This window comes from Paramisgurnus dabryanus, chromosome 17 (assembly GCF_030506205.2).
Source record: "Paramisgurnus dabryanus chromosome 17, PD_genome_1.1, whole genome shotgun sequence".
Taxonomy (NCBI): domain Eukaryota; kingdom Metazoa; phylum Chordata; class Actinopteri; order Cypriniformes; family Cobitidae; genus Paramisgurnus; species Paramisgurnus dabryanus.
In genome coordinates this window covers 29,608,941-29,636,139 of record NC_133353.1, presented here as the reverse complement: position 1 = coordinate 29,636,139, position 27,199 = coordinate 29,608,941, and the positions used below count along the sequence as shown (strand labels likewise).

General features: G+C 36.0%; 1 protein-coding gene across 11 annotated transcripts in view; it reads right to left on the bottom strand.

Annotated features, from left to right (window-relative positions):
- eml1 (EMAP like 1) overlaps window positions 1–27,199 on the bottom strand; it is a 63,658-nt gene that overhangs the window by 19,350 nt on the left and 17,109 nt on the right. For 3 of the 11 annotated variants that reach the window (XM_073812242.1, XM_073812238.1, XM_073812239.1), the window contains exons 2-8: window positions 13,679–13,861; window positions 13,357–13,410; window positions 8,106–8,235; window positions 7,424–7,465; window positions 4,313–4,441; window positions 1,850–1,878; window positions 914–940 (exon numbers count right to left, since the gene is read on the bottom strand). In XM_073812242.1, the coding sequence (XP_073668343.1) occupies window positions 914–940; window positions 1,850–1,878; window positions 4,313–4,441; window positions 7,424–7,465; window positions 8,106–8,235; window positions 13,357–13,410; window positions 13,679–13,861 (594 nt within the window). Of the gene's footprint in view, window positions 1–913; window positions 941–1,849; window positions 1,879–4,312; window positions 4,442–7,423; window positions 7,466–8,105; window positions 8,236–13,356; window positions 13,411–13,678; window positions 13,862–24,243; window positions 24,383–27,199 lie in introns of those variants that run through there. The other 8 variants (XM_073812240.1, XM_073812241.1, XM_073812243.1 and 5 more) reach the window with 8 other exon arrangements.

Below are 27,199 nucleotides of genomic sequence, written 5' to 3'. Positions count from 1 at the left end.
AAATATTTTCTAGAATAACCAGATCTCATAAATTTCCGTGGTATAGTCACGGAATATTTTGCGCATTTATCAGTGTCATTGTCACGGATCTCTCCGCATTTTTCCTTGTCCATACCACAGACTTTCTTATCCGTGTCAGTTTCTCGTATTGGTTACTCAACAGTTTTCCTATTTTCAAACCATTGTTGCTTGGGTTTGGGGTTAGATTTGGAGTTTGGGTTAGAATGTCATTTTATGTAACAGAAAGTCGCTCTAACCCCAAACCCAAGCGACAATTGTAAGAAAATACGGACATGGATCAAAATGCGGAGATCCGTGACAATGACACAGATAAATGCGCAAAATATTCCGTGACTATAACACGGAAATTTGTGAGATCAGGCTGTCTGTGTATGATTAGCAATAGGAAGCAGCCAATCAAAACTCAGGGCTGTGATGATGCTACACTCTCAGAAAAAAAGGTACAAAAAGGTACAAAAGCGGTCACTGGGACAGTAAAAAGGGCCTAAAAATTTACCAATTTGGAACAATACCATTAAGGACTTTTTGAAAAGGTAACTACGACCCGAATGACAACTTTTCTACCTTCTTGTACTTTTTTCTGAGAATGTGCAGACTACTGGCCATTTAAAAATAGAAGTGGAGCCTCTTGATACGCCTCATCTCAACTTCCTGTTTTACTTAGGGAAACCATCAATACAGACAAAAAACTTCCCTCAAGCCATTTCATGAGGTCTTTAAAGAGACATATAGAAGGTTAAAGCTCATACTTGCTGATAAAAGTTATTTACAGTCTTTGCAACTTCAATCCTGCTTACAATCTCTCATTCTTTAAATGACTTTACTCTGGCTTAAGAATCAAGTTACATCCACAGAGCCGCTCACACAAGGAACAGTTGACACCAGTGCCTACCTTTGCAGTGCGTCACACGTCGCATCCCTTTATGAATGTATGGAGACAGAGACAGTCATGTGAGATTGCAGAGAGCTCCCTAACCCAATCTGATTCATTACTTTATAAGCACAGTCCAGTGCGCTCACCCAGGTATTCATTTTCCCTTTGGTATATTTAACATCTGCACTAGCCATCTTTATGACTTCAATTAGTTTTTAGCTCAGTTAATTACTGTAACTGGGTCAAATATAAGGAACATAAGTTTGCAACCGCTTGCTTTATTCTGCCTTATAATGTATGGCTACGCACACTAAACGTTCTAGCCATACGGAAAGGAGATGGAAATTTTTTAATAGTGATTTGAAACAACAATATTCAGTAATATGGTTGTGAACTACTATGTCATGACCCTTTACATTACAATAAAAATATAAATAAGAAAGAATAAAATTAAGTGTAAACTGAAAAATACAAAGACCAAAACAAGAGAAGGAAAACTAAAGTTTGCTGGTAAGAGATGGATGATGCGTTACTGGAAATGGATTAGCTTGTTATTAGGGATGAACCGATGGACTGTATGGATTGATGTAGACCAGTGCAATTGAAATGGATCTTCCATGAGCCACGACTGGAGAGGACACATACAGCAAGCCCTGGATTTATTTTATCTCCTGCTTGTTTCTTTCGATTAAGAAAGCAATCTGATTTACTGTGAATCCCGTGGCAACATCTGTACTCTGTCTTACCAAATTGCATTACCGCTAAAAAATAAATGCTGGGTGGTCGGCCATTTATTTTAGGGCAAGAGTTTTCAACCATTCATTTTATGTCTTGCTTTGTTGCAGTCAAAAAGAGAAATGAGGGAACAAATTTGCTATGTTGTTTGTGACTGATCCAGTCATGGCTCAGAGGCACATTACTCTTTCACATGGGAACAGGCCACCTGACTCTTACCTGCACTGAACACAGGCTCTCTCTGTTTGCTGCAAGAAGTAAGAGAGAGGAAGCAAGTCATCCAAATGTGTTTAAGTGTATGTGCATGTATGTATGCATTTGTGTAATGTAACAGTATGGGCCCAAAGGGTCCAAAAATAACATTTGGCAAGTGTGCAATGGCTGGTGACTTTAAAAGGTACAAAATGCATGGATTTCAATTCAAGAACTATTTAATGCATATAGCATTAAACAATTTATGCAATTATATATGTAGCCCAAGTCCATAAAACCAGTTATAAGTAGCAGGAGTATATTTGAAAAGTTTAACCGATAAATGCTATTTAAAAAAAATGAGTTACCACCAAAATCAATATTGTATCAGGTCAGTATTAAAAAGTAAATTCTTAATTTGATGCAAAATCCGATATTCGCTGTGTTATTCTGTTATCTTTTCTATCTTTTTTTTCAAAAACGCAATAAACGCTAGTCCTCCTTCTCTGCAGAATGCAATAAATCCGCTCAACCAATCACAGCGCACCATTCCACGCATTGTAACGCGGCGCGTTGAATACACACAGAATCCTGGTTTTCCTCATCTACTTTGTGATCAACAAATAAAACACACACAAAAAAAATACTTTTGATGGCATTGATAAACCTGTGGTGGTTTTCTGTGGCGGAGAAGAAACGTAAGCCATCAAAATCTAATAATTTACGTAGAGGCACTCGGGCAAAGGAAAAATGCCGGCTGTTGCTTCTTCTCCACGACACCATCAAGCTTCTGTCATGCTAACACACTGACCCTAAAAAACTTTCTATTATTTTAAGTCAATTAATATTTTACAGCTGATCGCTGTCAAAAAAGTTCAGCAACAACGTCCCAAGTATAACAGCAGCAATGACAGTGTTCTTAATATGACAAAGTAAGTGTTTTGATTGATGACATTAATGTTTTTTTTAATCGGTGTATACCACTAGTCAACTACATGAATATAACATGGCAAACATGAATGCACATTTATATGTTGATTCAATAGATTTATAGCATTTTGAAAAAACTTGTCATGGATTTATTGCATTTTGCGAAAAAATAATCAGTTTTTATAATAAATCTTTGAATATCAAATTATGGATTTTAATTTTCTATGTTATTATAACCTAAGGATGCTATGTGAAAGTTTGTAACAGAAAATAGTGTTTTTCATCTTGTCACTTTCTTTGTATAGAAATCATATTTTTACCGAAATTAGTCAAAATGGATTTATTGCGTTTTGAAAGCAAACTCTTCATTTGTAGCAATAGCCAACAATACATTATATGTGTCAAAATTATACATTTTTATGGCAAAAATCATTAGGATATTAAGTTTATGTTCCATGAAGATATTTCATAAATTTCCTACTGTAAATGTATAAAAAAATGTATTTGTCATCTATAAGGACTTTTATTTAGACAACTTTAAAGGAGATTTTCTCAATATTTTGATATTTTTGCACCCTCAGATTCCACATATTCAAAATTATATTCCCAAATATTGTCCTATTCTACCAAACCATACCTTTCAATGGAAAGCTTTTATTAATCTCAACTTCAGGAATTTCAGGATCCTTATACCTGGTTTTGTGATCCTGGGTCACATACCGTATAGACGGTTTCATCGGACGCACCTGATACACGTCTGGATCCGAACGTTACTTTCGGTTTTCGTTTTTTTAATGGTCTGACTAGTTGCTAAAGTGATCTCTTGAACAAACGCCTCGTCGAAAATAACAAATGTTTTGGTTTCCTAGGTAATCTTTGTGCTGTTGTTTTGCTTGTTTTATAAATAAACTACGTTTAAAGTAATTTGTTGCGGAGTTTACCGGAAGTTACGTGCGGACCGCGACAGCCGCTTGTTTATGTTGTTACTGCTGAAACCGTCTATACAAATATACTACTCTACTAAACAATAGATAATTTTATGCGATGCTGAGAGCAACACACTTTGACATTGCATTGTCAAAAATAATTAAAACTGTTTTAATAAATAATTAATTGCTAAGTAATCTCAAAACATCCCAAAAATACAGAGTAATGAGTTAAAAAATTTGAGTGGGAATTTATTTTACATTTTGAACCCTGTATGTGTGTGTACTTGTGACCCTGTCTGTAAAATCCCAGAAATCTCTAAATATCTAAATCAAAGTTTTATTTTAATCAATGGTTTCACATTGATTTCAATCTTTGACATGGTCTTACTCAGTCAATTTAAAAGATATGAAGATTATATTTTTACAGAATGTTCTTTATATTATGCAAGATGATTTTATGTTTTTTTAAACTGTAGATTACAAAAATGACTTTGGTAGAGTTTTCACAGGCTGGGTCACAATTGTGTTTGCATATACTATTAATTGCTATTAGTTATTTTGTATTCTGTTTCTATTTCTATACAGCTTTTCTGTAATTATGGGTACAAAGAATAAGTATATTTTTACATACGTTTCTGTGACTTTCTTTCCACTTGCATTGCTCCCAATGGAACCAGCACGGGTTCGATTGGTTTTGGAATCCACACTGTCTTTCCTTTTGGGACCAACCTGTTCTGATGAATTTGTTCTCTTCACAGTGCTGTGAGTGCAAGAGACAAAAGGAAATTCTTACATCATTTTCACTGGAAAGACAAGTCATATTTATTTATATAGTGCCTTTTACAATGTTTAAATGCCGTAAAGCTTAGAAGAAAGACTAAGAAAAACATTTGGGAAATTATTAAAGTATATAGTATTATATAAGTAAAGTATCATTGCAAGTTTTATTGTCCTCATAAATAGATTATGATCTTATAAACATGTAGTCAACTTTTTTTTTTTATTTAAGAAAATACATATGCAGCAACAAGTATTACTCAAGAAATACTCATAAACTTATATTATAGAAGTATAGAAGTTTTATAAAGTGTTAGAAAGTCAATTACTAAAAAAGATTACATGACTTTCCTGAGCAACAAAACCTCTTTTTTTTAATTGTATTTAATATTTTTTAATATATTTGACCTGTTGACAACAACAAAATGATCTTTCCTGAAACCTAACTTCCTACAATACCCTACCTGAAACAGGAACCAAATCTCCTCATAAATGTAAACAGTAAAACAGAGCGCAGGAAATGAGATAATACCGGTAACATCACTGCCGACTGGCCAATTATAACTGACACCGGCTTTCCCCAGAGACACAGCAAGCACAAACAAGACAAACAAATCAAATGTGTTTTCTTCTGTGTGACTTGTTCATGCCCCGGTTTGCCATTGCTTTGTTAGTGGGAACCCTTTAAAACTTCACAACAAAAGAAAAGACCCCATCAGCAATTTGCTGGTTGCCAGGGTCAAGTCTAATCCAGACTGGAGGGTTCATCTGGCCTAGCCATTGGTGGACGGTGTTATCCAGTTTTAAAAAAAAGTCAGCGGTATCCTCATGCTCTGTTAGGCTCAGTGTAAATAATAGCAATATGTACAGAAGCAACAAGCTGTAGTTAGTCTATGAAGGTTCGGACGTTACGTGACCCATTCTGTGTACGCCAACATACTGGCAGGCAAGGACAGCCAGGAGTGAAAATGAAATGAATGGCACCAGCAGGAGTTTCATGGTAACAGAGTTTACTGCACACTTTAAAGGGACACTCCACTTTTTTGTGAAAATATGCTCATTTTGATATTATCAATGATATTATGCAGCAGCCTAAAGTAGTCCCCTTAGTAACTTTCAATGGCAGGGGACTATTTTGGGCAGTGAGTAATATCAATACGCCTGCTGCAGCCATGTAACAGCAGCAAAGTACTTGATTATTACGCCACAATGAAAGTATAGTTCCTAGCCATATCTGCCTAGAAAATCACAACTTTTAATTTTCTGTCAGTCTTAGGTCATGATGTAACTACAGAAGAGTCAAGTTTTAAATAGGAAAAATATCCAAACTGTTTGGTTATTTTTTAGCGCGATGCTAATGGTCTAATCAGATTTAATGGATTGTGCTAAGCTATGCTAAAAGTGGTACCGCCAGACCCGGAGATTAGCTGAATGGATTCCAAAATGGTAAAAATCAAATGTTTAACTCTAGGGGAGCTGGAAAAGTCAAGTTTTAAATAGGAAAAATATCCAAACTCTTTGGTTATTTTTTTGCGCGATGCTAATGGTCTAATCAAATTTAATGGATTGTGCTAAGCTATGCTAAAATGGTAGCGCCACACCTGGAGATCAGCTGAATGGATTCCAAAACAGTAAAAATCAAATGTCAAAAGTATATTTTCAGAAAAAGTGGAGTGTCCCTTTAATTCAAAAGATATAGATATGTACATCCAAAACTTAATAGATGAAACATAAAAGATCCCTATAATGACTTTTAACGTGTATCAGCACGTATCAATTTATATCAACTACTCAATAGTCAAGAAAGTTGTAATTCGAAATTGATTAAAATTAAAACTTTATAGGTGGCGTGTGCAAATTTTAGCAGCATCTAGTGGTGAAATTGCGAATTGGAAACGACAGCTCACCTCTCAATTTCAAAACGCATATAGTAGCCACCACAGGACAAACATATCTAGTCTGAAACTGCCGCTGTGTCCGACACCGCATTCTTCTATATTATATAGTGGGTGAAGTAGTGCTTTGTGCCTCCTACAAATGAAAGTGGTTTCGGACGCAGGAGCGTAGGGACAAAACTCACGCTGTACAACAGTTTGTCCGTTTAGGGCTACTGTAGAAACATGACGGCAACTTGAAACGGTGTATGTAGATAAAAACTGCTCATTCTAAAGTAATAAAAACAATACAGTTTATGATGTAAGGTCTTTATACACCACTGATAGTATTGTTACGTATATTATATTGCATTTCTGTCAAGAGATAATTTTAAAAGTTACGCAATGCACCTTTAAGTGTGACAAGAAATTTTTACAGTGTTGTTTTAGTGATATCACAAATACCTACTCAGAATATGGCCTGTTTGTAAAGATCTTCTGCTGAATAATGAATAAACCATAAATGATCAATTCACAGAAAACAAATTCTGTCATTATTTAATAACCCCATGTTGTTCCAAAGCGTATAACCTTTATTCCTTAAAACACAAAAGAAAAATTGGAGCTATTAAGATTATATAAAGAAAAAATAAAGGAATAATTGTAAGATACAGTTTGTGCTATATTACATCCATAGGCGGAGTTTGGGGGTGCAGGGTGGCACTACCCCCCCAAACCAGAGCAAAATACGATTTTGTCTGAGCTGTTAATGAAATAATAATTCATATTTGATTCATATTTATAATATTCTAATAGGTAGAGTTACTTAAAGCTAAAATTGTTTGTGGTTTTTAAATATGGTTTAAATTAATTCAAAGATGCAATCTTTCGATAATTGCGATACCCTTATTTGGCGGTTTTTGCCCCCACAAAGCACAAACGCGAAACTCCGCCTATGATTAAGGTAAGGAAATGATGACAGAATTTTTATTTCTGGGTGAACTAACCCATATATGAATATGATAACATAAAAACGTAGCTTAGCCACTTGCTTGATGAAAGCAGACCCTTTCAAATAAACAGATTCTCACCTGTGAGGCAGCTTTAGGAGAAACCTGGGCAGATTGGACATACTGCAACATGCACAGACAAGAAGGGGAAGGGACAAAACAACTCACAGGATGACAAACGTACAGTATATAGGACAGACAGTTGACACTCACAAACAAAGACATTTAAGGAGGGTTTAAAAGATGGGTTTGTGTCTTATAATCTTAAACTTCTGTTTATTCATTAATTTACTTTAAAGGAGTGAACCTTAAGGTGACAAGATAAGCTGAGACGATATAAGCTGCTTCAAAGGAATATTGATCAGAGAAATGTCATTTTCAATGAGAGAAAGATGATAAAAAGGCAAATTATTAACCTATAGTACCAATTACTGCTGTTGATTGGTTACTGATCCCAGAAACTTTAAAAGTGCTGCAGGTGATTTCTTTAATGCATTACACTTATACAATGTTAAGACGCTTATTCTTTTCTTTTGAAAATAATTTTTTACTATGTCACCCTAATTCATATGGTTCTTTATCACGTAAAACCCAGTCATACTGCATTGCTTTGTACGCCTCACTTTAAAACCAGAGTCAACTCTTTCAGGTTTAGCGTTGCTTATCATGGACTGATAATGATGTCAGTCGACCTTTACAACACAAAACACTGCACTGTTATCTTGTTTGTATTTGCATGCCCTGCTGAGTCTTAGTGTCATACCTTTTGGTTGCTGTTGAGCTGCTGTCCTTCTTGGAGCTGGAGGGTGATGGCAGTGTGAGACCTTTTCTAGGCAGGCCAGTGCCATTATTGACAGTTGGTCTCAGTGGAAGAGCGGCGATCATGGGTCTAGCTACAAGTCCAAAAAAAACATGTACAAAATTAGATACAGGATTGCAATAATCTGTTGTTTTCAATAAACTTTGATAAATAAACTTCAATATACTTTTAACTTTTAAATAACTTACGAAATCTAACTTTTGTGGAGTTTTGTGTCCTTCAATCTATGTAAATTTAAACCACGCACATACTAGTACAGTATACTCCAAGATGTTAACAAAATCCACTTTTAGCAGACAATTAAAAAATTGAAATATTTGTGGTATTTCGTACACTGTCAGATACAATGGTGAAAAAATGGTTCCTAGCTGTCTTTGGAGCAGAACCCTTTTAAAAAGATCTTAATATGTACCATTGTACATTTGCTACCAATATGTTCGTTTGAGGTGCAAATATGGCTTATTTGGTTCAATATGTACCTATGAGGTACTAATATGTACCTTTAAGGTACTAATGTGGTCTCTTTGGTACCAATATGTACCTCTGAGATACTCACATGCCCTATTTGGTACCAATATGAACCTCTGAGGTACTCATATGGTCTATTTGGTAACAATATGTACCTTTGAGAATCTAATATGGCATCTTTGGTACCAATATGTACCTTTGAGGTACTAATGTGGTCTCTTTGGTACCGATTTGTACTTCTGAGGTACTAATGTGGTCTCTTTGGTACCAATATGAACCTCTGAGGTACTCACATGCCCTATTTGGTACCAATATGTACCTTTGAGGTTCTAATATAGCATCTTTGGTACCAATATGTACCGTTAAGGTACTAATGTGGTCTCTTTGGTACCGATATGTACTTCTGAGGTACTAATGTGGTCTCTTTGGGAACAATATGTACCTCTGAGATACTCACATGCCCTATTTGGTACCAATATGTACCTTTGAGGTTCTAATATGGCATCTTTGGTACTAATATGTACCTTTGAGGTTCTAATATAGCATCTTTGGTACCAATATGTACCGTTAAGGTACTAATGTGGTCTCTTTGGTACCGATATGTACTTCTGAGGTACTAATGTGGTCTCTTTGGGAACAATATGTACCTCTGAGGTACTCACATGCCCTATTTGGTACCAATATGTACCTTTGAGGTTCTAATATGGCATCTTTGGTACTAATATGTACCTTTGAGGTTCTAATATAGCATCTTTGGTACCAATATGTACCTTTGAGGTTCTAATATGGCATCTTTGGTACCAATATGTACCTTTGAGGTACTAATGTGGTCTCTTTGCTACCAATATGTACATCTGAGGTACTCACATGGCCTATTTGGTACCAATATGAAGCTCTGAGGTACTCACATGGTCTATTTGGTACCAATATGTACCTCTGCGGTACTAAGATTGTCTCTTTGGTACCAATATGTACCTCTGAGGTACTCACATGCCCTATTTGGTACCAATATGAACCTCTGAGGTACTCATGTGGCCTAATATGTACCTTTGAGGTACTAATGTGGTCTCTTTGGTACCAACATGTACCTCTGAGGTACTAATATGGTCTCTTTGGTACCAATATGTACGTCTGAGGTACTCACATGGCCTAATATGAAGCTCTGAGGTACTCACATGGTCTATTTGGTACCAATATGTACCTCTGCGGTACTAAGATTGTCTATTTGGTACCAATATGTACCTCTGAGAGGTACTCACATGCCCTATTTGGTACCAATATGAACCTCTGAGGTACTCATATGGCCTATTTGGGACTAATATGTACCTTTGAGGTTCTAATATAGCATCTTTGGTACCAATATGTACCTTTGAGGTTCTAATATGGCATCTTTGGTACCAATATGTACCTTTGAGGTACTAATGTGGTCTCTTTGGTACCAACATGTACCTCTGAGGTACTAATATGGTCTCTTTGGTACCAATATGTACGTCTGAGGTACTCACATGGCCTATTTGATACCAATATGAAGCTCTGAGGTACTCACATGGTCTATTTGGTACCAATATGTACCTCTGAGGTACTAAGATTGTCTCTTTGGTACCAATATGTACCTCTGAGGTACTCACATGGCCTATTTGGTACCAATATGAACCTCTGAGGTACTCATATTATCTATTTTGTACCAAAATGTACCCCTGAGGTACTAAGATGGTCTCTTTGGTACCAATATGTACCTTTGAGGTAATAATATGGCCTCTTTTGTAACAATATGTACCTCTGAGGTACTAATATCAACTCTTTGGTACCAATAGGTACCTCTGAGGTACTAATATCAACTCTTTGGTACCAATAGGTACCTCTGAGGTACTAATATGATCTCTTTGGTACCAATAGGTACCTCTGAGGTACTAATATGACCTCTTTGGTACCAATGTGTACCTCTGAGGTACTAATATGACCTCTTTGGTACCAATATGTAATTCTGATGTATTAATATGAACTCTTTAAGTGTAAATGTGTACTTTTTTGAACGGGTACCATCCAGTGACAGCTAGGAACCTTTTTTGACCATTTTGTCTGATAGTGTATCAAGAAAGACTGGCCATAAATATTAATAGCTCATCTTCCATCTTGTATCTTATCATTCAATTAAATGTCCCACCCAAACTTACAGTCACAAAGAATGAAGCCCTACATTTCTGTTATATCTTAAATTATATCACTATTTCTAGATGCAATAACTGAACCAGACCAAATGCTTCCTATTTTATTGCACTGGTGGTTCAAAGATGCTTCAGGATAGAGAATATCCTTTAGTGTCTTTGAAGTATTATAAAAGTGCATCCACACCTGCAGTGCAACTGCTGATAGTGGAGATAATGTAGCCTTTGCTTACATTACCCTGTGAGTCTGTACTATTACATATTCAACACTTTCACTTGCTTACACAGATGGAGATGAAGGCATACAGAGTAGGGAAAGATGACAACAGAATGAGAAGGTTTTTCTCAACCAGATCAGCCCGCATTGAACATCACGTATTCTGCAGAAGCAAAGCCTGACTCATCTTACACTCATTTCAAACAAGCAGTAAGAAACCCATGGGATGTTATCCAAGTCAGACAAACTCTTTGAAACAGTTTAGTAGAAGATTTTGGAGCCCAAGTTGACATTTAGTATCTGCAATCCATGCAGTCTTGCTAATTAGTCCTTGCCAAAAAAAAACATCAAAAGAAGCCATCACCAAAATTCTATTGGATTTAATGGTTTTAATGAGAATTTTATTGGTTGAAATGGAAACTTTAATGGTCCCTGTGGATCTCTATTGGTATGTGTTGGGTTATATTGGTGGGACCATTAAATCCTACTGCAATATGTCCCAGGAATTTTGTAATTGTTTTAATGGTAAATCTTATGGTTCCTAATAGTATTGTTATTTTTGCAGGGGTGTCTGAAATTAAAAAAAGGGTTTTTAAAAACCTAACCTTTCAATTTTTTTTATTAACACCTCACCATTTTTCTCAGTTAACATATTTATAAAGGTATTGACATGACATTTTCACCAGATGTTGGTAATAACCCATGCAATTCACACATGCAAAAAATAGATAATTTTTTACCATAAATAAATTTATACATAAATTAAGTATCCATAAATGACACAGGGAAAAGTATTGAGCATGCTTACTGAAATGTATTTAATACTTGTACAAAAGTAGGCCATCAGTTGGGACTTAACCAGATGTTATTATTTGCACTGACAAGGTGCAAGATTGGTTTTCCATGCCCTTTGGACCTCCTTTTCTTCAGGGATCCAATACTTTTGTCTTTGTCATTTCATATGATTACACATAACCTAATTTATATGTAATCTATTATCTATGGTTAAATTTCTTTGCAATATCTGGTGAAAATAACACTTTTAAATTATATTTACTAAAAAATGGTGACGTGTCCCACACTTATTTTACCCAGTGTATATGAACCTAAATATAGTAGATGTCTGTACTTGAATTAGTTTAACCAAAATAAAAATAATTCTGTTATTTTTAACAAACCCTCATGTTGATCCAAACCTACATGATTTGTCTATGGGACACAAAAGCAGAATTTTGATGGACTTATGATCAAGACACAATGGCAGATGTCAAGCGTCATTAGTTATTGTGTAACTGCAGAAGACTTATGGTATACGGTTTACAGGTATTACATTTTATTTGTTTACAATTTACTGTACTTTTTAAGCTTGGCCGAAATAATACCGTTTTTTATCTGTAGGCGAACTGAATTTAAGTAAAATACTATTTATTTGAGTGTATTTTAGTCATATATGAATTTCCATCTCACGGAAATTCGTTTTATAGTCAAGAAAAATATGATTAATGTTTTCGTATTATTGACACAATTTTCTGCTGTTTTTGTGCCTTTGGAGCACGAATGTCCTTTTCATTCCACCCAGCACGAATTTCTATAAATGGTTTTCGTGTCTCTGCCACAACTTTCTTTTTCGTCTTTTTTTTGGTTTCTCATAGTTTTTTCCTATTTTTTACAATTGTCGCTTGGGGTTTGGGTTAGAATCACTTTCTGCGACTTCCTAACCCAAACCCCAACACCAACTTCAGGCGAGAATAGTTGTAAAAACGGGCGAAAAGCACCTAGAAACCAATACATAAAATTACATACTAACGCAAACTTTGAATCTAACCCTAACCCCATGTGACAATGATTTAAAATTAGGAAAAAACAATGAGAAAAAAATATAAAGTGAAAATAAAGAAAGTCGTTGCACAGACACGAGAAACCCATGCGGGACGAAAAAGACATTCGTGCCCCAGAGGCACGAAAAACAGCGGAAAATTATGTCAATAACACGAAAACATTAATACATTTTTTTGTGACAATAACACGCCTTGCCGTGAAATAGAGTAGCAATTTCAGTAAAATTCAAGATGCACTATGTTTTCATACTACTGTACCATATCTGAATCAGCATTTTTTTAAACAGTAAAGCTGTACATTATAATGTATTTATATCTGTAAAATTGTAATATGTAAAATGTTATGGGTGTAATGTTAGGCATGAAAAACCTCAGAATCAATATTAAAATTAAAAAACATACATGCTATTTTGGTAAATGATTGCAGAGCACCAGTTACGGCATTATGGCTCTCTGTATTAGTTTTTCATTCCTGGCAAATGAAGCTTAAAAGCCCCTTTGCCTACCTGACTTCCCAACACTGCTGTCAGAGGAGGGGGAGTCTCTCCTCACTGCTGCTTCTATACAGCACAAAGTATAAGAGGACAACAGCAAAAGAAGCAGAAGAAGCCAAAGAAAATAGTGATGACTAAAGCTGAATCACTGGTGGGATAGGATAAAAACACTTAATAGACAGTTTATCCAAAAATTCCGTCATTATTTGTTCCCCCATCATGTTGTTCATATTAATTTCTTTATTTTGTGGAATACAAAAGGCAGAATATTGGAGGCCAACAGCATTATCTATCTATCTATCTATCTTTCTATATATCTATCTATCTATGGTACCTTTGGTTGGTCCTTTCCTACTCAGCATGGCCTGTTGCTCCTCTGAGATGTTCAGCCTCCTCACCACATCAGCCAGGGCCGACTTAAGCAGCTGAATTTCATCCTCCTGCAACTGAACCCGCTGCTCCAGGGAAGAGATCCGGTCCGTCACCTCCATACTGCTCGCTGCTGAGGCACTGTCATCTATAACAAACACATAAAATCATATAAGACACTAATACTGATATAATAGTGTAACATGTACAGGTCCAGGCATTCGTTTTATTTTGTTGGTCCATAGACAGACTTCTAAAGAACTACAGAACAAAATGTTCTTTGTATAACATTTCCAACTAGAACCTTTATTTGTGCCTGAATGACTAAAAATATTAACAGAGGCATCACACTGTTAATAATCCAGTCCACTCCAGTTTAAAACCACCCGAGGTGACCCGAGCATTTTAAGACAAACATCTTATCCAGCGGGGTGCTTTTGAAGGAGTCAGTTGGGAATGGCCTAACATGTCCCTCTTCATCACATATTAACTCGCTGATGGCTCGCTACGCCCTTCCTTAACAGCTGTTGACCCAGAGAAACACTGTAACACTCTCACACACATAACAGGGCCTTTAACAGTCAACCAGATGATCATATGGCTGTGTACAATCAGTGGTATGAAACATTAATGCATGCTTTCAGATTCCCAAGAGACCAACCATAACATCTTCATTAATTATATACTAACAGGAAGCAGTTGGTAATTAAAGCAGTAAAAATGTTAAAATTTGGTACAGTGTTTTTAATTAGATTTATGAGCAATAGTGTCCGTAAAAAGCATTTTAAACCACATCTGTTGGGATCTTTTCATTGCACGTTATGTAGCTCATAAGGGTATTACAAAAAAAATGTGAGGAGATTTCTTATTGTCTGTACCTTTTGAGGTACAATATTTTACCCTTAAAACCTATTGTGTACCTTTAAGGACCACAAAACATTTAACTGTACCTTTAAATGTACACAATGGGTCCTTAAAGGATTAGTCCATTTTCTTAAAAAAATCCAGATAATTTACTCACCACAGTGTCTTCCAAAATGTTGATGTCTTTCTTTGTTCAGTCGTGAAGAAATTATGTTTTTTGAGAAAAAAACATTCCAGGATTTTTCTTATTTTAATGGACTTTTATGGACCCCAACGCTTAACCCTTAACTCAACACTTAACAGTTTTTCAACGGACTCTAAACGATCCCAAACGAGGGTCTTATCTAGCGAAACAATTGTCATTTTTGACAAGAAAAGTAAATATATGCACTTTTAACCCACAACTTCTCTTCTTCCTCCGGCTGTGTGACGAGCCAGCGCGACCTCACGTTATTGCGTAGTGACATAGAAAGGTCACGTGTTACATATATAAAACGTACATTTGTGGACCATTTTAAACAATAAACTGACACAAAGACATTAATAAGTATCATTCGACATACTACAACGTCGGAACGGTCCTCTTTCTCCACACTTGTAAACACTGGGGCGGAGTTTCGCATACATCATCCGTGACCTCTTGACGTGATGACGTTTTGCGTGAGGTCGCAATGGCGCATCACATGACCGGATATAGACGATAAGTTGTGGTTTAAAAGTGCATATTTTTATTTTTATTGTCAAAAATGACAATCGTTTCGCTAGATAAGACCCTAGTTTGGGATCGTTTAGAGTGCTTTAAAACTCTGTTGAAAAAAACTGTTAAGTGTTGAGTTAAGTGTTAATTGTTGGTGTCCATTAAAGTCCATCAAAATGAGAAAAATCCTGGAATGTTTTCCTCAAAAACATAATTTCCTCTCGACTGAACAAAGAAAGACATCAACATTTTGGATGACATGGTGGTGAGTAAATTATCTGGATTTTTTTTTCAAGAAAATTGACTAATCCTTTAAGGTACAGTAATGTACCCTAAAATAGCCGTAATGAGTATACATCAACAGTGTAGCAGGTGTTTTATCAGATTTTGCCAAAATATAAAAATTCTCAGCCTCATGCCAACTCAGATGTGTATGACTTCATTTCGACTGTTGAAAACAAATGTAAAATTTTAGGTTAAAATGTCATCATGTTATTTTCTTGTAGTCAACATGACAAAGCTCCAAAAAGCACATTCATCCATTAGCAATCCAAATGACGCCACTGGGTTAATATACGTCTGCTAAAACAAAACCATACATTTGCGAAAATTATATTTTAAGCTTATGTAGCAATTGATGTGTCACACATCTATGGCAACAAAAAGATCAGTATGGCAAGATCAAATATGGCGTGACATATAGGGCGGATTCCCAGACAGGGTTTAGATTAAGCCATTAGGACCTTTAAGTAGTTTTTACCTTACAAAAAACATTACTGTGTGCATCTTGAGAGAAAACAATGGCACTAATATATTTTATGATATAAGAGTGTGAGCCGTTTTTAACTTAAAGGGACACTCCACTTTTTTTAAACTATGCTCATTTTCCAGCTCCCCTAGAGTTATACATTTGATTTTTACCGCTTTGGAATCCATTCAGTTGATCTCCGGGTCTGGCGGTACCACTTTAAGCATAGCTTAACATAATCCATTGAATCTGATTAGACCATTAGCATCACGCTCAAAAATAACCAAAGAGTTTTGATATTTTTTCTATTTAAAACTTGACTTTTCTGTAGTTACATCGTGAACTAAGACCGACGGAAAATTAAAAGTTGTGATTTTCTAGGCAGATATGGCTAGAAACTATACTCTCATTCTGGTGTAATAATCAAGAACTTTGCTGCTGTACCATGGCTGTAGCAGGCACAATGATATTACGCAGTGCTCAAAAATAGTCCCCTGCTACTGAAAGTTACCAGGGGGACTATTTTCAGGAACTACGTAAATGAGCCCATTTTCAAAAAAGTGGTGTCCTTTTAAGACAGCTCAAAAAAGTATTTTAGTCTGGGACTAGTCTGTGTCTAGACCCCTATGGGCTTGTTAAAGGTGCTCTGAGCGAATTCACGCGTTTTAGGCCATAAAACATTTTATGTTTCATAAAGTAAACATCTCCTCACTATCTGCTAGCTGACCATCATCTGAACACACTGTAAAAAAACGCGGTCTCTGCATACAGCCCAGGCTTCGCAAACTGCAACAAAAACAGAGTGGTCAAACCTACCACCACGAAACATAACAAAGTGTTTCAGCCAATAAACGACAAGAAGGATTTGGGAGTGGGGGTTGGGCGCATTCATGACTCGTTCAGAAAGCACGGAAGAGAGGGGAGGAGTTAGCTACACTCCGTTTTGTTTGACAACACTTCGAACGTCAAATGCTATTGGGAAATAACAAAACAATCACGCTATACTCTCATACTGCAAACCTCCCAAAAACACCTGATCCTAATTTGGGTGTTTTTGCACATAAACATTGATAACATGCGCTTGCGGATATCTAGGTGCATATCTTCATCGCATAAAATTACATAAATATCCCGCATATTTCATTGCATTTTTTAAGAGAACAAGGATTCAAGGATTTTTGCCTGTTCATTTCAATATCCTCTATTAAAATAAGTGGAGGCTTGGACCCAGAAACAGTATTCCTTACATCATCACTTAACAAGCCCATATGGAGAACAGTATTGGGACGCCCCCCTTGACACACTATTAAAACTGACTGTGTCAAATTGATAAATAGCAATTTACTTAAAAATCACTCAGAATGAACCTTTAGTCATACAGCATTCGAAATAATTCATACTGTAGCGAATGTGACATGATTACAAAAATGCCAACTGTGTGTCACATCAGTTTGAATAAGTGACAGATGGGAACCTTCAGGCTATATAATAAATGGATAGTTTTGAAACAGAAATTTAGATAAGTACCTCCCATTGCAAACATTCAATCATCCGATGTTTCCCTACCCCAGCTGAACTGAATAATTATATACACCAGCACAGCGCATGTAATAGCCTTCAGCCATTCCACTTAAAATTCAACTGCTATCCCTGCATAAACGATCATAGTCATTAATGAATGAATCTTCTGCTGAAGATAAGCCTCTTTAATACTATTTCACCCTGTCAGGTGCCTGATAACTCTTGGTTTTACTTACCTAAACATAGTGGCTCACTTTACCCTTATGTAGACTTTTGAGGTCTTTAGTTAAACATGACTAACAATACAATCATACAACCACTGTACTAATGAATCAATGTGTTTGTGTAGTTTAATTACGAACGCAACTCTGTTATTATGAACACGGGAACACAAAAAGGCGAATCCCCACATGCATGTTAAAACGGCACACACAAGGCAACTTCAAGACTTGTCTTCCTAATAAAATATGATTGCTAAAAATTAAACTTCATGCTGTTTGCTAAGAAATTGCTGCTTTGATAGATTAAATTAATCATTGATTGAAGGCTTCCCATGGCTACGGCTCAATTTTTCTTTCAAAAGCTCTGTGGGGACATTGTTCCGTCTTGTCTCGGAATACAAACCCAGTTTCAATCTTTCTGAATTTTCTTTCCAATGGTGGCACGGTGCTAATAACCAACACAATAAATGTCACATCTGCTTAATAGCATAAAACTGGTCCCTTTTCAAATGCAAACTCTTTAGCTAAAGTGCGTCATTTTTGTGTTAAAATACTTTCTTTTATCCAAGCTTAATATGCATACGATTTAATAAGGTACTCTTAGGTGAATGGGGGGAGGCGTTTTTGGGAAACAATAATTATTTTCCTACTCTGTTTGTTGATGCTGGTGAACAATTTTTACACACTTCAATGCACTTTACAAGCTTCCCAAATAATGCCTCATTCCACAAAATAACACATGAACGCTCAGTAACGACGATGCAAATGCACAATTAAACATATTTAATGACATTACTAAGATGTTAATGCAGTCCGCTGAACCTCTAAGCTACGCATGACTGCAAATGAGCTTTAGGGAGCGTGCCCTCTGTCCACATTAAAAAGCATTAGCAGGAATATATCAGTGCAGCATGCATAGACACAGATTGAAATTCTTGTTCATTGTTTCAAAAAAAATAAAAAAATAAACAGATTTGGTGGGCATCCATATCTCCTAAAGCGTTTTTGAAAAAAGACTGAAGATGCACATGCTTTCTATTCTTCCACTGCCCATGAATTTTATCTCTATCTATTACTCTGTGATTGTGTTAGACATCCAACAGTTTTTAACTTCAGGTTTCTTTGGAAATGTTGTGATCCCTAATATGCCAGCTAGAGCTGATGATTGTTGCATACATCTGGTCAATAAATACACAAGCACACCAAACAAACAAACACCGGTTCAATCTCAAAACAAGATCAGCTTAGACCAGCATGAATTTCCAGGCTGGTGTTTGGTGCCGGTCTGATTTCACTGCACACATAAATGCAGAGCAGAAAGTGATGGAGGATTATCAAAGCAAAATGAACTCTTTAATGTCTTAGCTTCAAAGCGCAGGAGCCTGATTAATAATTCATCTGTAATCTCTCACTACGTCTGAAGCTACCAGCTGAGTCACTCCAACACGGATCTCTCCATAAATGAGTCCCAGCAGCAGCATGGTGCAAAGATTGGCACACTGACAGTGACCATGTTTCTGAAATCTTAAGGTTTGTCTAACCATAAATGCAAAATGCGGTCTCATATCACGTTTATCAAAGGATCAGTACAATGCAGATGATCCTAAGGCTCTTGATGAAAATGGCAACACTAATACATCTCCATAGATAAACATTAGATAACACATTAGATATCATTACCTATCATGGGTATCCCCGAAGAATAATGTTTTAATAGCAATTATTAATTGTTTAGTATCATGAATAAATAACTTAAAAGTCTACATCAATAAAAACTTTGGGGTACTATCTCTTTAGTGTATAAATATACTATTTATTAGAGCTGGGTATCGATTCAGATGTTCCAGATTGATTCGATTTCAATTCACAAGCTATCAAATCGATTCGGTTTCGATTCTCGGTTCCGATTCTTTGGACGTTTTTTAGGCTCGATTCTCAATTCAATAAATATAGATTTAATACAAATACTCTATTTATAAAAAAGAACAGTGAACATAAATCTACTAGGGTAATTAATAAAAATTAATTAAGAGCCACATACTTTTATTTTAGGTACACTTGGGTACATTAAAACAGAACCCATCTATAATTTTCAAATGCATACAATTACAATTTGATGATGAAAAATAAATAAAAAATTGTGCTGAAAAAAGTCAGAACAGTCTAGTGGAGAAGACTAGTAAAAAGATTGACGTTAAAGGCGCTCTAAGCGAATTGAAGCGTTTTAGACCATAAAACATTTTTTGTTACATACCGGAAACATCTCCTCACTATCTGCTTGCTGCCTGTCCGCTGATCAAACTGTAAAAAACGCGATCTCTGTAGACAGCCCAGGCTTCACAAACGGCAATATCAACATAGTGGCCAAACCTAGCATCACAAAACAAAACAAAGTATTCCAGCCAATAAACAACAAAAAGGATTTGGGGGTGGGGGTTGGGCGCGTTCATGAAAGCACGAAAGGGAGGGGGAGGGGGAGGAGTTAGCTACCCTCCGTCTGTTTGAAAACAGTTCAAACGTCAAAAATAACTAACGTCTCGCAGATTCGCTTAAAGAGCCTTTAATTTTATGTTTAATATGAAAAAAAATCGATTCGTGGCCTTTGAGAATCGATTTAGTATGGAAGTTTAGTTTCACGTGCGCACGCGAAAGTTTCACATGGGCACGCAAAACGAAACTTTAAAAAAAAATTCTGCACATGAAGCTTTCACGTGAGCACATGAAAGTTTCACGTGACCACGTAAAAAAAAACTATTAGTTGAAAAATAAATTTTTTTTTGCCCAGCCCTACTATTTATACACTATGTTTGCTTTTTACACTATGTTTACTATTAAATTTTTTAAAAATACACTATGCTAACTAATGCAATAACTAACGTTAACTAACCTTTCTGGTCCGTCTCATACATCCAAGTCCTCAATTATACAAAAGTGCATCTGGCCTCAGGGAGGTTCAAAGAGAATCCACCCAGAGCTTTTCAACAACTATCCTCATCAGTGAAGTGGCCTTTGAGTCTTACATAGAGTTTGTGCTGTGAGACACAGTCAGGGCGTGCAAGAGTCAGGGAGCGCGAGGTTTCTGTGTGCTTTGAAAGGATTACTTTGCATGCCTGCTTTCCCCACCACTTTGTTTCTGCAAACTGAGGTTACAGATCCAAGGTCAGTTCATGGGGTACCCATCTGGAAATTCTGGTGATTGTAAAAGTGTGTTGTCTTGTACAGTCGCAAAACACATGCTGTGCTGAACGCTGTGCCGGCAAGCAATTTACCAGATTACAGGTGCGTAGCGAGGTAAAAGCCTGTCTTTAGTAAATAGGACTTAGGGGCTAAAAATAGATGCATAAGATCCTCTCAGAGACCTCATTCATGAACTCTGGTGTGGAAAGAACAGGAGAAAATAGAGAAGAGGTGATGAGTGGAGCCAAATTATCCTCATGGGAAAACAAGAGTTTTAAGAATCTTCCAGACATCAGCAACATCTTTCTTCAGGTCAAAATGCAATAACTCAAAGGGGACAAACTTTCATTATTAAAAACCCCTCACAGCAGAAATTTTTTTTCCACATTAAATAATAGTAGATACAGCACAGCTCAGAAATAGCTCAGCGGTAGAGAATTATGTTAGCAGTGCAAAAGTTCATGGGTTTAAAACCAGAAAACATACTGAAAATTTTTTTTTACAGCTAGCTTGTAATGCAGTTTAAGTCGCTTTGGATAAAAGCGTTTGCCAAATGCATAAATGTAAATTATCTACATGGTATTTTGAGCTTAAACTTCACATACGTACTCTGGGGACACCAAAGATTTATTTGACATCTTAAAAAAGTCTTGTAAAATGTCCACTTTAAAGAAAAGCCAGTTGGCAAGAGCTCAGACACTGTTATTTTCTCCTCGATGTCACCTTTTACTAATAATGATTAATAATCATCATTAGTGCTGCAAAATTCTAGTTGATAATTTGTTAAGTCCGAAATTATGAAATCCTTTCCACACAGTAAAAATGTCACTTTATCATCTTATAACAAAGGCTTTAACTAAAAGATGCAGAGTTACAGGTTGTTTGATTTATTTAGTTTATAAATGTATGGCAGTGATAATTATACAGTCCCGGTGATTAGTTTAGAAAATAAATTGTTTCCCAAAATCTTAACAGTCTTGAAGGTTTATTTTTAAATGTTTATAGTTGTGTAAAATGTATACTTATAATTTAAATATTTTGAAATTATTATTAAAGAATATTGAAAAAAAATAGGCCAATAAAAGCCCAGAAAAGGTGACTACATGAAATTACTGTAGTTATGTATGTGCTGTAAATGAAAATGCAATAATTATGCTGTAAGTTACAAATACAGTGAAGTTACTGTATATTCTTCTACGTCTGCCCTTAAGTTACTGTAAAATTTACAGCAACCTTTTTCACTGTAAAAAATTTGCTGTAATTATGCAGCTGGTTTCCAGTAACTTACTGTAGAAGATAAAGATTGAAAATGTTTCATGTTCATTTAACTTTGAACAAATTGTTGTCAGTAAATAACATAAATGTAAAATCTACAGTAAGTTACTGGCAGCTAGAATTTTTTTTACAGTGTAGCATGTGAAAATTGACACTTTGTAGGTGTGAGCAAAAATGTGCTGTTTTTGGGTGTGTCCTTTTAAATGCAAATGAGCTGATCTCTGTACTAAATTGCAGTGCCGTGGTTGGATAGTGCAGAGTAAGGGGCGGTAACATCCCCTTCTGACATCACAATGGGAGCAAAATTTCAACCTATTTTTTCACATGCTTGTAGAGAATGGTTTACCAAAACTAAGTTACTGGGTTGATCTTTTCACATTTTATAATGCAAGCATCGGGGACCCAATTATATCACTTAAACATGGAAAAAGTCTGATTTGCATTATATGTCCACTTTAAAATATTGTGTATATTTCTTTCAGTTTTTCCATTCCCTGCACCACTTCCTAAAAAATTAGACTGCAGAAGCTGTTATTGCTGCCGGCATCTTGAACATGTTCATTAATCGCACCAGCCTCCAACCGCACAGAGAGACTAGAGACAGGGCACTGACAAGTGATGCAAAGATGCTCTCAATGTTGTTGCCTCTTAATCTGCTCTCGGCAGACAGCAGGGAAGTCGAGAAAACAGCTACGTGTGAACCACAGAGGCAGGGTCTATTTCACCCCCCCCCAGCACCACCACCCTGCTTAGTGGCGTGAAACCAAGGGCTCTCAAACAAGCACCATGTCTTATTGTTTGGGCACAAGAGGCGGCAGAGCTGAGCGAGGATTAAGGAGATACTGAGCTGATACTGATCAGGGTTTATTCCTGTGGTCTGTGAGAAAGTACTCAAGCTTAACGCTGGGATTTCTTCATGGTCAAGACTAATGAAAATAGAGCTTATGTGTTGTTCTGGGATTAAAACAAAAGAATGATTAAGTCTTGAAAATGAGTCACTGATTGAAACCATGGCTTAGTGGTTAGCACGCATGCTCCAGGCATGTTGAGCCATGGTGCTTATACAGGGAATGCAGGTTTGAATCTGGTTTGCATTGTGCCCCAATCTGATTCATGCTTGTTATTTTTTTACAATTCCTAGTGTTTTCCTAGGGGAGCTAGAAAATGAGTATATTTTCAAAAAAAGTGGAGTGTCCCTTTAAGGAAAGATAGCATACGTGTGTTAATAATAAAAAAAACAATAAACAAAAGCTTAAAATTGCATAAAAGCAATTGATCGAGTGAGTAAAATTATTCATTATTATTTAATTATTATTATTTTGTTCAGTTTTCATTTAAAATCTCTTTGGTTTTCAATTTAACATTTATATGAAACTCTGGACAATGCAGCCTTATAATAAGAAAGTTAAGATATTTTTCATTTTATTAATTTAAGTATCTATAAACTACATTACGCATTTGGCATGCATGCTTGCTTTTATTCAAAGCGACTAACTGTGCATTACAAGATATCATTTTTTTATCAGCATGTGTGTTCCCTGGGTTCGAACCCAGGTCCTTTAGCGCTGTTAATGCAACGCTCTACCTCTAAGCTAAAGGGGAGCACTATGCTATTATGACGTTATGATGGATTGCTTTACTAAATCATATACAAAATATGATAATCCATTCGATAAGGCCAGGCTTCAGCACACTGCTTTTAACAATAACAAAACACACTTATGGCAACTATAAAAAAAAAACATCAAGTGACTCAACGTTAGCTTTAGTAAAAGTGCTGCTGTGTCATGCTCTCCAATCCATCCACATGCACCTTGAACTGACCGAGCAATATATAAAAGCCCACTTATTACTCAGTCACAGGTGACCTGCTGTCAACCGCAGTGAGAAACAACAGATAAGACTCTCCACACACAAAACACTTCTCTTGCCCCATGTATAAACGACCCAAAGCCTATTTTCATCGGACTTGCCCTGAGGCGGCCCCTTAGAGCGCATTAGAGTCAAAACAGAGATGAGAAACCGACCTGGAAAAGGCACGCTGGAGTAGAGCACTAACCGGGAGCTGTGCTGACTCATGCTCCCCTGAGAAATGATATACGAACAATCGGGAGTTCTGGTGGCGGCCGATCCAAAGGAGAAGATGGAATTAAAGCATTTGAAGGAGTCGCAAAGGGTTTGTGTCACACAGCGAGAAAAAAGTAGGGCAGCATTAACTCATGCTGGCCCCGCTTTCTCTCTTCTGACACAATGCTTTCTCAGTGTGTGTGAAAGCCCGGACGCAGAACCCAAGGCATTGTACGTACATAACAGAAGGCCAAGAACAGAGGGAGGGTGTGTGGTTTAAATAAACCGTGGTGTTGTTCTAAGGGTGGGCTGCGCATGGTGCGCAATAATGACAGTGGAAGTTGTCTGAGATAAAACATATGTCAGACCCTTTGCGCTTAACCTATAAAAGATGCTCAGATAGCAAATCCAAAAAATGTAAAGCTATAGTTCACCCAAATATGACATTTCTGTCATCATTTACATCATTTCTGTTCTAAACCTGTATGAGTTTCTTAAACACAAAATATATATTTGATAAATGATGGTAAGCACACTGTCACAGTGGACAATACCCATTAACTTCCATAGTATTTGTTTTTTCTACTATGGAAGTACCGTCAACTGTGTGGCTACCAAATATCTTTTTGTGAAACTCATACAGTTTCATAAAATTTTCATTTTTGGGTGAACCTTTTCCTTAAGTACAAAGTCAGCCCTTTATTTGGACCCACAAAACCCAGACAGCTATTTTACTGTAGCCAGATGAAAGACATGCACCATGTTTTGGAAAAAAGCATTAGCATATTTTGAAACACAATTTGAATAATCCTGTCTGCTTGACACCACTATAAAGGATCCTTTGTTTTTGAAGGCCTTGAGGGGAAATGAGGCAGTGGAATATTTCAAAACAGCTTTAGGAAAAACCTTTTTAATGTAAAAATAGCACAATAGCTTTCAATGGGACATGTGTGCTTTAAATAGGTCATTGACACCTTGCACTGCTAATGCAGAATGCACTACTTGTGACTAAATGACCCAGTAAAGCGCACCCTTATTTTTGATTATTCAAGCGTTTCTCTTACATTGGATCTCAGTTATGTTTTAACTATGTATGTATGTCCCAGTATTTTAGGTATGTTATTTCAGCTTCATCCCAGATGTTTCTCCATGCACTGGAAAATAAGAAATAGACACAAAAGAGAGACATGCATGGGTACAGAACTTCAAAATGAATGAGGGTAGCACAGACACTTTGGCCTTGAAACATTTGACATATATTTTGTTATTTGTAGACAAATTGATTAGTGTATACTAGGCTACTGAAATTATGGCTGCCTAATGATTATTTGTGACTATTTGTTTGGAGAATAAAAGTTTTTGTTTACATAATTATTATACACAGTACATCAACATATATTGTGTATATATAATTACACAAACATGCATGTACTGTATAACTTCAAGGAAAAATATATTGATACAATATTTATATTTACATATGTTATAAAATATATGTAAATATATAAATTAAGGCTGTCAAAATTAATTACATACAAAATAAAAGTTTGTTTTGCATAATATATGTGCACGTGCACTGTGTGTAATTATTTTGTATATATAAATACACACATGCATGTTTGATTTAAGAAACATTTACATGTTTATATTTATATTTATTTACATTTGAATATATTTTATATTATATAAAAAAATGTATTTATTATTATTTATTTTATATATATATATATATACACAAGCGGCTTTTGTGGTCATCACGTAACTTCCGGTAAACTCTGCTAAAAATAAATTACAACAAAGTCCTTTTAAAGTAGTTTATTTATATAACAATCAAAATAAACAACACGTAGATTACCTAGGAAACCAAAACATTTCTTATTTTCGAAAGGGTATTTGTTTAAGAGTTCAGTTTATCAACTAGTCAGACCAATAAACAAACAGAAACCGAAAGTAAAGTTCTGATCAGACGCACAATCGTGTGACTGTCTATACATAATAATTACACAAATACATTACGCAAAACAGACTTTTATTTTTTATGCGATTAATCGTGATTAATCTTTTCACAACCCTATTATAAATGTATACACATGCATGTATATACAGTATTTACAAAATATTTGCATGTGTGTGCGCATTTATATTATATACATAATTATTATACACATTGCAGACACATTTAGTAAACAAAAACTTTTATTCTGCAAACAATCAGTCGCGAAGAATCGTTAGGCAGCTCTTATAGAAATAGTTTAATAAAAAAACACCTGCTCATGTCACATAATGTACTATAAAGCTTTAAACTGCACAATGCTTGTCGACGTATTGTCTTTTCTGTGTGCACAATGTTTGCAACACAACTAATACTTACATAATTCAAAATGAAACCTGCATCCAGTTTTATATATCAGAAGTCTACAAACAAATAGTTTGACAGCAAATTAATGTAGCACACAAACTTAAAAGGTAGCTGAAATGCAGGTAAAAGATCTAAAATAACACGAAAGAAGAGATGTCTGTGAAAGAGAGAAAAAAGAGGGGGTCACTAATGACTTTGGTCGCATAAAATGGTTTCGGTATTCTTATCAGTAGTGTAATGGGACAGAGCCGCAGATAAAGAGGCAATGCGAGTCATCTCGGGTCTGCCATATAACATACAAAAACAGCCTTGTCAATATCTCTCATTAAGGAGGGGCGACTTTTATTCCTCAGCGCAATAAATAACAACACTAGTGCCACAACGCTGCAAGGAAATCGATGGCTAGCTACAGTATGAGTCAGCAGTGCTTGAAGAGTTTTATATTTACCCTTAAATTTAAGGGACAACCCTGTACAAAACCAAAATCATTTCTTATTAGCAATAATTTGTTCCAGCAGATCTTATTGCCTCTTGTCTTTATGGATTCTGTAGCTTAC